Consider the following 11,919-nt stretch of genomic DNA (forward strand, 5'->3'; position numbering starts at 1 on the left):
TTCACCACAAAAATCAGAACAAAACAAATACAAAAAAAATATTGATTCAGAATTACGATTTCCGTGTGATTTAAATAGAACTACATTCAGAATTCTTGTACTTTTAACATTTTTATTCGAAAAAAATCAATCAATCAATTAATTAATTGGAAAATAAAAACTAGACCACAAATACAATAATTAGTTTTTTTGAGAAAAAATCAATTTTTTTGTGTTATGTGTGTGTGTTTGTGCCAGCATTCATGCCAAATAATTTTTCGAAAAAAAAATGAAATTAAATTCAAAATTGAAAAAAATAGTAAACCAATAATTATTCAATTCAATAATAATAAACAATCAGAAAAAAGAAAAAAAACATTCGCTGTCTGGCCACCATTCATTACAAAAAAAAAATATTTACATTTAGACAGAAAAAAAATTTGATTCATCTCCAACTCATCTCATCCATCTTCATCTGATCCAAATAACTTCAAAAATGAAGAGGAGAAGGTTGCAAACAAAAAAAAACTTATTCTGTAACATTATCATTTGTCCACCAATAGATCGGTGGGTGTATGTGTGTGTGGTGAGTATATAACGTGGAAGCGATCGATGATCATGATTAATGAAAATGATGATGATTGTATCGATGATGATGATAGAGAGATTAGATTACTGAGTATTACTCATTCAATTCTAAATATATCAAAAAGCTATCAGCTGTGTAAATAGGAAAAATCTAAAAAAAATTATTACAGAAACGACAAGCATAGATGGCGGCAATGAAGAAAATGTATCAAATGTTTCCAATTTTTTTTCAATCCAAACATTTAGATAGGCGATCAATTTCCAATTGAAATAATGTTTTTTCTCTTTCTAATTTTTGCATTGTCATCACGATTTCCTTGAAAAAAATATCGAAATACAACTCATTAGATGATTGCACCATCACAATTGAATTTAAAACTTACATTTCGTTTTTCATTTAAACCTGAATATTCTCGATTAATATCATCAATGCGATGTTGTAAGTTCAGAATTTGATCACGAATATTTAGCTTATCTGGAGGCGTTATTGTTGTCGTTGCTGCAGATGTTGCAGGAACTATTTAAAAATGATGTTAATTAGAATTTGGTTTGAATTTCAACAAAAAACAGTCAATTTTTACCTTTGATCGAAGTGATGACAGTTGCAGGCGTTGCCGTGATAGTCGATATTAATCCATTACGATCAATCAATAATTGTGGTTGTTGTTGTGGATTGGATGTACTGTTGTTCATGACAGGCCTTAAATGATGTTGATCACTATAGATAATGGCGGCATGTTGTGCGTTCGATGTTGTTGCTGCTGTTGTTGTTGTCAACATTAATGGATAGTGATGCATGGAATCAGAATTGATAATATTTACAATTGATCCATTAGTTTGAAGCTGTTGTTGTTGTTTGCCATTCATTTGTTTTTGTGTTTCTAACAATACTGATTCATGAAATTTTTGTGCAAATTGTTTGGGATCCAACATTTTATTTGTTGCCGCTGGTATTATAGTTGTTGTTTGAGCTGATGGTTGTTGTTGTTGATGATGATTGTCATTGATCACAACAATTGTATTTTGATCATTTTTGGTTGATAACATTTTCGATTGTTGAAATGTTGAGCTAGATTGTTGTTGTTGTTGTTGTTGTGTTATGATTGTCCTTTGCATTGATGATGAAGACGAAGATGGCGGCCTTATTACTTCGGCGGGATTACAATCAAATGTCATAATTTGAGTCTCATCATGTTGTTGTTGATCTAGATTATCATTAGATTCGGTCGTAGATTCTTCTTTATAATTGATATAATCATCAAGATTTGGAATGACTTTTGTATTGATTCGTTCAATAAGCTTCGAATTATTGTCATTTGATATGGACGATGATATCAAAGATGGGATCCAAGTCTGAAGAATCTTTTCATCAAGATTTTGATATTGTTTACCCACACAAATAAGTCGACGTTTTCTTCGCATCTGACGATTACGAATAACGGCTAGCCAATTAATTTCAGTTTTTAATCTATTTTCCATGGTTGGTGGCTTCAACCCAAGTGTTTCGAAAAATTGCATTTTATTTCTATTACTTTTTCGAACACCTTTTGTATGCAATCGATCCGAATTAGGATTTATTCTACTTTCACGAAAATATGGCCAACGTTTAAATGTTTCATATTTTGGATCAACTTCCAATATATCATTTTCTTGTTCATAAAGCCAATCAACTTTGAATGAAGCATGGGTTAAACGTCTATTCATTTTTGTTTGAATATAATTATCGAGATCATCTTCACGTTTCATACGATGAGTGGTCAAACCGAGCAATGAGAGAAACTCCATTTTGCCCAAATCTTCGTCATCATTTTCTTTCAAAGGTAATGGTGGCAAAACTTGATCCATAAATTCAACTATTGATTCATGATCTTCATCGAAAACGTCAATTAAATCACTGTCTAGCGAACGATTTTCATCAATTTCAGTCAATTCAGCATCGGATAGAGAATTTTCATCTGTCTCCATCATCATATTCTCTGGTGATTGCTGTTGCTGATTGATTTGTTGTTCAAGTTGTTGAATTTTTTCTTTCAATCGATTTAGTTGTGCTAAACGTTTTTTACGCAATTGTATCACTTCTAAGTTAACTTTTGATAAATTATTATGGTCAAAATCTTGCACATTTGAATCTTCTTGTTGAATTGATTCTTCCAATTCTTTTATCTGTGCTTGTGTTCGATCAATACGTCGTTGACAATGTAATTGATGTTGAATATTATTATCATTCAAGTGATTCTTTTTCATAGCCAAACAATTTGCCATCGCCTGTTGTTGAATATCTTCTGTTTCATTCGGTTCAATTTTTGGTTTCAATGCTTTTGCTTGCTGATGTTTTTGTTGATTATTATTGCTATCATTATTATTACTATTATTATTGTTTAATGCATTGAAATGTAATGCAAAACTGTTTGAATTTATTACAGCTTTTGGAAGCTCATAAGCCTGATGATGATGATGATGATGATGATTTGAATGTGAATGAATTGAATGTTGACTATCGATTGATGGTTGTTGTTGGTGATGATGATGATTGGAATGATGATGAGATGCCATGCTATTATTATTGTTGCTAATAGCCGGCGTTGAATTACGATTATTACCAGCCAATGCAGCAACAGAAGCTAATGTTGTCAAATTTATTGAATTAGATGGATTCGATCTAGAATCAGGTGGTTGCTGCTGAAGTCTGATAATCAGTAAAAGATAAAAATTCAGATTTAATCAAAACCACAACAACAATGAATACTTACAATTGCTGTGGATATTGAATTTGGACATATTGTTGACGTGCCATATGTCTCAATACTGTCGTTGCGGTTGTTGTTGTAACATTCATTTGTGATGATTGTGAACTACTACTGCCATTATTATTGGTTGTTGTAATTGGTTCACTTGTAGATGTTTCATTTATCATTTCTTGTTTGATTGTAACCGGTGTAGCGGCCATTGCAGCCGCTACTAATGGTGCCAATGTATGTGATGGATTAAATGATGTCGGTGCCGTTACATTCAAATTATTGTTGTTCGATTGTTGTTGTTGTTGGCTAACGATATTGTTGTTACCGAAATTACCGGCATTGACAATTATTGCTGCTTTAGGTATCATTTCATTTGAAACAGGAACCGAAATAATTCCTATATAATTTACACAACAGGAATAGAATCATCAAAAACAAAATTCCAATACAACTGTACTACTCACCATTGTGATTAAGTGGATTGGCATTGTTAATTTGATATGAAAGTGAAGTGGTTTGCGCTAGAATCGGAATAATCGTTCGATCGGAATGTGTTGGTCTCTGCAACAAAACATATAGGAAATTCATCATTATAAAAATCAATGATTAAAAATTGTAAATCACAAACCTTGCTATTTGGCTCATTAATTGACTCATTTTTAATAGCTGTCGTTATCGGCGGTGGTGGTGGTGGTGGTGGTACAGCCATCCAATTATATTTTCGCATCTCTAACGGTACTTTCATACGTTCATTTTCGATCCATTGATGTGTTAATGTTTGATAGCAGGTTAAACAAGTGACTACACTTTCACCTTTATTTAATTTCAATGAACCTTTATCAGCAACAAATTAGAAAATTAAATTAAAAAATCAGAATCGAATAAAATTATTAATACAAGACTAACCAGGAGGACGTTTATGATCGCGTAAGAAAGGAAAATCTTTCACTGTAATTGATCGCACAAATTGTCGATAGGTGGTAACACCGCAAACATAGCAGACAAAATTTCGACAATCATAATGTCTAGCAGAAAGATCACGATCTTCTGGTTTACTATACAAATGATATGCAATCCATTGAGCCATTAATGAATGATAGCAATAAGTGCAAGCTAAATGTGAATTATTATTATTATTATCAATATTATGATTTTTAGACGATAATGATTTTTTGCTGGTGGTATGTATTAAACTTTTCAACATTGGAAAATATGGATAGATTCCTAATTCGGCCGATAGGATTACGTTACGTGAAGTTGAGAATATCTGATATGTTTGACCTGTAGCACTATGTTGTGAACAAATCAAACAAGTGCCTGATAGATGTAGGTGTGGACCACCAATACTGGCCAATAATTCATTCAATAGTTTATTGTAACGCTGATCTTGGCTATTTATCGTTGAGATGATTGAATGATTTGGTGTTGTACTCACGGTGGTCAACAAAAGATGTTCGGAAGGATTATTATTCTGAATATGATTAACAGAACCAAGGACTAGTGTCGATGGTTGAGATGATGATGATGATGATGACGAATTTGATACAGCAATCTGAATCTTTAATGGACAAGCCGGTTGCCCATTAACTACCTGTGTAATTATGGCCGGTGATGAAGATGAGCTTGTTGCTACTGCTGCTGCTGTTGTTGTTGTTGTTACGGCTGCAACAACTGACGAAAACTGAGTCGATGATGATGGTGGACGTTTTGCCGATGAAGACAATTGATATACACGTTGATTATACGGCACATAACCATTCTCAAAGCCGTCCCATTGAATTTCCAGAATTAAATGACATTGCGCACAAACACGAACACGACTATTGACCAATTCATTTGCATCATGTTGTAAAAATGGATAGAATGGTTTCTTTTCAGAATTTTCTTTCGTTTCAACCCAATATTCAGATTTATGTTGTTTACAAGCAACACATATTTGATTGCCTAGTTCATTTCCATCTGGAACCTTCATCATCGTTGTTGTTGTTGTTGTAGTAGTTGCAGTCGCCATCGATGTTGTTGTTGTTGATGGCGTGGATGTTGGCTGTATCAGAATCGTTTTTGTCATTGCTGTAATTCATATAAAAAATTTATGATTAAAAAAAATGAATAAAAAAACTAATGAAAAGAATCCAAACCATTCAATGAATCATTCGATGAATGATGCATAGATGATGATGATCGATTCGTCGTTGCTTTGCTCGTATGTTGTTGTTGCGGCTGTTCCAAAGAAGAATGAATACCACTACTACTACTGCTGCTACAGTTATTAAGATTCAATAATGACGGCGTTGAAGAATTGATCGATGAAAAACAAGAATGACAGAGCAATACACGACCATTATCATGCAACAATTGCAATTGTTTTAAAGAATTTGCCGACGAAGACGTTGTTGTATTCGTTGAATGTAATGGTGAAGATGATGATGATGATGATGATGATGGTATAAAAGGCAAGAGATTGATTTCTTGAGCACTTTGGACAATCAATTTCTTTTGGATCACATTGCCAGAGGTATCGTTTTCGGTTAAAATTGAAAAGGCTATATGTGCTTGTGATGATGATGAAATGGTGTTATTATTGTTGATGGAAGAACCTGATGATAATGATGATGATTGGGAAGTAGGTGGATTGTTCGATGCAATTAGATCTTTACCGCACATAACACAAAAAAATGTTTTATTGGCAGCAACTAATGAAACAAATGACTGAGATATCGGTGGTGTTGGTGTTGATGTTGTAATCAAATGATTATGTTGTTGATTATGAGGATGATGATTAATATTTGTTGAATTTCTGGTACTTAAAACAACTTCTGATAGATTGTGCTGTTTATTACGAATTAATTGATATTTTCGCTCCAATATTGGTTTGTTGGATTTTTGATAAGAATCCCATTGTACTATTAATTGGTGATGACAAGATTCACAAACACCTAGTGATAGAAAAAAAACCATCATTAATTAATTATATTTAATTAAATTAAATAGACAACAAAAAATTACCAATTTTTCCATTTGAATCAATTATAGTAGGTATTTTAATATCTTGAGTCAATGATGGAAAATATGGACAATTACCCATTGGACGTAATAGAATTGAATATAATTCAGTACATTGTTCATGACAAAGTGTACAGCTATATAAAGGTTTTTTGGCCATCATTAACGTTGATGAATGATTATTATTCGATGATAAATTTAATGTTGAAACAACAGGATTGGCAGATACTTTAATCAGATTAGTCATTGATGAATTTAATGAATATGGACTAATTGCAATGATGTTATCACCTATACCGCCACCACTGCTTGATGATGAACTTGTACGTGGTCGATGGCCAGTCAATACTGTCGATTTATTCAATGTTCCAGACATTGTTGTTGTATCAACAGCCATTGTCAACATTGATGGATTGATGTTATTCGAATCAATTTTCATTGTTGTCGATGATGATGAATTTGAATTCACACCGGTCATACTAAGATCAAGTACTTCATCCTGTAAACACGGTGTTCTTGTTGAAGTATCTTTTGCAGCTGATTTTTGTTGTTGTACATTGATTAAATTACCATTATTATTATTATCGTTTGTCGAAAGACTAATTGGATGAGCTAATATCCTTGTTGCAGTTGGTGTTGTTACACCTGCGATCGATACAATCGATGATTTATTCGAATGTTTTTGTTGTTGTTGTTGTTGTTGGTGATGATTATTATTATCAGCCATAATCATCAAGTTTGATTTAATAATTTTCATCTTTGGTACATTATATAAACGATTTTTGATTGGGATATTTTTCAATTCAAATTCGTTCCATTGTTCTAATAATAAATCTGAACAACGTAAACAACAAGGTACCGTTATAGCGGATGTTTGTGTTAATGTTTCTAATATTGGAAAAAATGGATCTTTCGAACCAATCGAAGGACGAACAGCTAACATTCGATATGGAATCGATGATAATTCCTGTTGTTGTTGTTGTTGTTCATGATTCTGTTGTTGAGATAATTGTAATTGTTCATCACAAACAGAACATTTACTATTAATCATTATTGATGATCGATTATCGATAGATGATGTGCATGTGTCATTATTATTTGTTGCAATGGTTGTAATGAATGCCGTAGCAGCTGATGATGATGTCGATGATAATGAACTAGGAAGAATATTCATCTTTATTGTTATAATAATAATTCAGATGATCAAAGTTTTATCCAATAATTTTGTTTGCTGTTCCATATCGCTGTGTCGACATTGAGATATAGAATCACAAAAATGGCAATGTTAATGAAAGAGAAATGATGATAACAAAAAAATGTGAATTGATTCGATAAATTATTTTTTCAGCAAAAAAATTTTTCGACGTTTCCGTATTCGAAACATTTTCATAATTATCAAATTAAATTCAATTCATTTTATCATTTTAATATTTTTGGCTTCAATTTTATGATTGATTGATTTTGGGTTTTTTCAGGTTTTTTTCTGTTTCTTCGGTTTTGGCTCTTACTGGCTGGTGTTTATAATTTCAATGATAATGATGATCATGGTGGTGGTGGAAAAAAAATTCAAGGATTCTTTACTTCCTTCTTTGTTGGTGATTGGTGATAATTTTAATAATTTTTTTCTGTAAACAATTTCATGAAATTTTCATTGATAAAGAAGGGTTTCAATCAATCGACCAATAAATATTTGTACTTAGTATGTGTGAGGGTGGATTTGCTGAATATCGAAGAAAACAACTGATTCGAAATTCGCTCTCATTTGACCCACACACAAAACTTAAACATTCGACAAATGACACAATCAATTATGTAGACGGAAATTCCGATAAAAAAAGATTTTCGTCACAATTAAAACACACATACACACAGAGATCAAGAACCGAGACTGAGCGTAAAATCTCTTTTTTGTTGCCGTTGTTGTTGTCTGGGATTTCCATGAGACGATCCAATAATCAAATAGCAAGTGTCCAAAGATTTCATTTTTTTGATTCTTGTGGATATAATACAAACATAAACATTCAATTCAAAAGCTAACTGTCCATGAAGATGATGATTATCAAGTGGAGAAAAAGTTCATGGAGATAGTGGTCAACACACACATATATAAAACCACAGACCACAATAATGTCTACAATTTTTGTTTCATTTTCTGGTTGATTCTTCTTCCTTCAAAAAAAAAAATCCGTTGGACCAATATTTGAGCTGCTCACATGGATTTGTGATTCCAACATTCTTTTGTTTATTATTCTTACCCACTATATGATATCGATGATGTTGAGAATGATTCGGAGGAGGGTAGGAAACAAAACGGCAAGTTGTAGACGTCTTTAATGATGATCATCATCACATTTAAATTTTGGATGTAAACTATATTTTTTGGGTTTTTTTTCATCATCACCGATGACTGTCAATGGCGGTTGTTGTTGTATAAGACAAAGTGGTAGAAGTGATGAAGAAATATGAGGTAGTAGTGGTGATGTTTGTCGGGAAAATCGGTCCGGTTATTCAATGACTATTTTACTGTACGTTATTTTTTTTGTTGATAGTAGAAGCGCACGCCGAATTTTTTTTCAAACCATCACCATTGATGGATCAAAGATATTGGGATCATTGAAGAAAAATACAAAAACAAAAAACGAAAAAAATCCGTGAGCAAATCGTATTATACAGTATTATTATTATTATTATCCACATTCAAGACATAGACAGACAGTTTTAGATACCACCACCACCATAGTACCACCTATTCTAAGCATGCAGAATGAAATAACACAAAGGAATGCCAGTTGAAACATGAGGGTATCAAATATATCTAAATATAGAACCACTACTACACATTTTTTTACAATTTGTTATAGAGGTGAATGAAATGGATGTTAGAAAATGTGTGGGGGATAAAAAAATGATAATAGTTACTCCCCTCTTTATCCAAGTAATTAGATGTGGTGGTTTTGGGGGAGAAAAGAAAATTTATTTCATCTGTCTTTTATCACTGCTACTACCATTTTATATATATGAATGTAGTAGGAGTATGTATATATGTGTGTATGTGATTTGAATCCAATCACATCATCATTTCTTTTTTTTTTTATTTTATTTTATTTATTAATTGGCAGATGTTATATGTGAGACAACCGTGATCGATTAATGATTGGATTGCTGTTAATACGATGCTTACATAATAATGTTGTATTACAACGTATAAATTGGCAAAAAAATTACCGTATTTGTTCGAATTGTCGTCTGGTTGAAACATTTTGATGTTTTGTCTCTCGAATATAGAGACACAAAATTAACCAAACTCGAATTGATTGAACTTTATTATGATTAGAAGATGACCAAATGTAAATTTCATTGAATGAAGAAAACAAATGTTTGCATTTATTGTTTGTTGTAGTAGTATAAAGAGAAAATCGATGATTACATTATGGAATGACAACAACATCAGAGTTTTAACATAAATACCAAGACAACATCTATGAAACAGTGACGATTCAATTGAATTTGTAAAAATTGATTTTATTTTTTTCTTCCTTTCTTTCTCGAATAAAATTATCAGTTATGTGGAAATTATTTTTTAAAATATGAAAAGAATTCTTTTCCTCTTTCTTTTGTCTATATATTCTTTTTCGAATGATTGTGTTACTGTTTATGGTGATGATAACGATGATAATAATAATGGATGATGATGATCAGTAAGTTTTCACTTAGTAACGGCATGAATTCCTTTACCAACCCATTCAACATTCGATGATGATAACCCCGCAACGCTAATTCGTCCATCCATTGTTAGATAAACACTGAATTCTTTGGTCAAACGTTCACATTGTGATTTATCCATACCGGTGAAACAAAACATTCCAATCTGTTCGGTTATATGTTGCCAATTTCGTGTCGATCCTTCTGATTCGATTACATTACGTAACTTTGCACGCATCATTATAATACGTTGTGCCATCTCTTTAACATCCTTTAACCATTGTGTTCGTAATGATGAATCATTAAGAATCATTGATGCAATACGTGCCCCGTGCAACGGTGGATTCGAATACATTGGACGAATTATAATCTTGATTTGTGACATAATACGACTAGCCTCTTCTTGTGATGAACCAACAACGGTGAATGCACCGATTCTTTCCCCATAAAGACCCATATTTTTAGCAAACGATTGTGAAAGACAAACACGATGGCCATCCTGAATGAATAAACGTAATGCTGATGCATCACGATCAATATCACCAGTAGCAAAACCTTGATATGCCATATCGAAAAATGGAAACAGGTTTCGTTGTTTGATCAAATTGGACATTTCTTTCCATTGGTCAAGCTAAATAAAACAATTATTATTATTACATCAATGAATGATTATCAAATTCATGTCTGACATACTTTTGGATCAACACCGGTAGGATTATGTGCACATGCATGTAATAAAATGACTGATTTTTCCGGTATCTTTGCAATATCTTGTAGTGCACCTGGAAAATCAAATCCACACGTTTTTGGATCATAATATCGATATTGTTTAATATTGAAATTGGCACGTTTAAATAATGGTATATGATTGCCCCATGTAGGTGTTGGCATATAAACATCTTTTGGACCTTGATGAAAGTCACGAAGAAAACAGGCGCCAATCGTTAATGACCCAGTACCGGATATTCCTTGAACTGTTGCATTCTAATTGTGAAATTTTACAAATTGGATTCTCAATTAACCGATTATTGTATAAATATAATGTCACTTACTAATTTCTCAGTGATTACAGGACTTTTATCACCGAATGCCAATTTGGCAGCAGATGCTGTGAAATCTGGGAGACCAGATATCGGTAAATATTCTTTATCCAAATTCAATTCACTCAATTTTTCTTCGGCTTTTATAACACTAGGTAATACATGTGGTTTACCAAGATCATTACGATAGGCACCGACACCAAGATTAACTTTTTTCGGATTTGTATCACGTTTGTATGCTTCAGTAATGCCAAGAATAGCATCCGGTGGACCCATTTCAACGTGTGACCACCATGAACTTTACATGCAACAAAATTAAAAAATTTCAATTAGTTCCAGAAACAATTCGAATGAATGAATCATAATAATACTTGGATCGTCGACACAGATGTAATGTCGATGGTGATAATTGATGACATGGTGATAATATGGTTGATGGATGAATCAGACAACGAATTGGTGAGGAAAACATTGTTCTTGTTTTACAAAATTAATTAAGATTTATTTATTCAATGTTTCTGTATGTAAGTTTCTCAATGATCAATGAAGTAATGTTGCCGATTTAAGAATGAAAAATAGTCAGTAGCGATGATGTGAGAAAAAAAACATACGCAACAGTATAGAAATGATATTGAAAAAAATGACGAACAATAACCGTTTACAACAACTAAGATAGTGTGGTGATGATATCAGAGAAAAAATTTTCGATGTAGTATACAAACAAAAACACAGACACAGACACATCAACAAGAATATTATCACAAAAATCTCAAGGACTTAAAAGGAGAACAATCATCAACATCAACCAGAAAAGAAAAAAAAACGCCAAATGCTGCAACCAGATTATTTTCGATGATACACAATCAGAA

At 32.4% G+C, this 11,919-nt stretch overlaps 2 protein-coding genes across 2 annotated transcripts; both read right to left on the reverse strand.

Moving 5' to 3' along the window:
- Positions 1-90: 90 nt before the first annotated feature.
- LOC124498220 (uncharacterized) lies at positions 91-9,029 on the reverse strand. Its single transcript, XM_047061945.2, has 9 exons — positions 6,312-9,029; positions 5,444-6,241; positions 4,212-5,375; positions 3,934-4,139; positions 3,770-3,866; positions 3,318-3,702; positions 1,149-3,253; positions 951-1,084; positions 91-883 (listed from the first exon to the last, which is right to left on the reverse strand). Exons 1-9 carry the CDS (start codon positions 7,480-7,482, stop codon positions 797-799), a joined length of 6,147 nt encoding a protein of 2,048 aa, XP_046917901.2. The 5' UTR covers positions 7,483-9,029; the 3' UTR covers positions 91-796.
- A 780-nt stretch (positions 9,030-9,809) lies between these two features.
- Got2 (glutamate oxaloacetate transaminase 2) lies at positions 9,810-11,868 on the reverse strand. Its single transcript, XM_047061869.2, has 4 exons — positions 11,422-11,868; positions 11,063-11,348; positions 10,704-10,994; positions 9,810-10,641 (listed from the first exon to the last, which is right to left on the reverse strand). The coding sequence occupies exons 1-4, from the start codon at positions 11,520-11,522 to the stop codon at positions 10,015-10,017; spliced, it is 1,305 nt and encodes a 434-aa protein (XP_046917825.1). The 5' UTR covers positions 11,523-11,868; the 3' UTR covers positions 9,810-10,014.
- Positions 11,869-11,919: the final 51 nt, after the last annotated feature.

The sequence above is a fragment of the Dermatophagoides farinae genome, chromosome 3 (genome assembly GCF_024713945.1).
Source record: "Dermatophagoides farinae isolate YC_2012a chromosome 3, ASM2471394v1, whole genome shotgun sequence".
In the NCBI taxonomy this organism is placed as follows: domain Eukaryota; kingdom Metazoa; phylum Arthropoda; class Arachnida; order Sarcoptiformes; family Pyroglyphidae; genus Dermatophagoides; species Dermatophagoides farinae.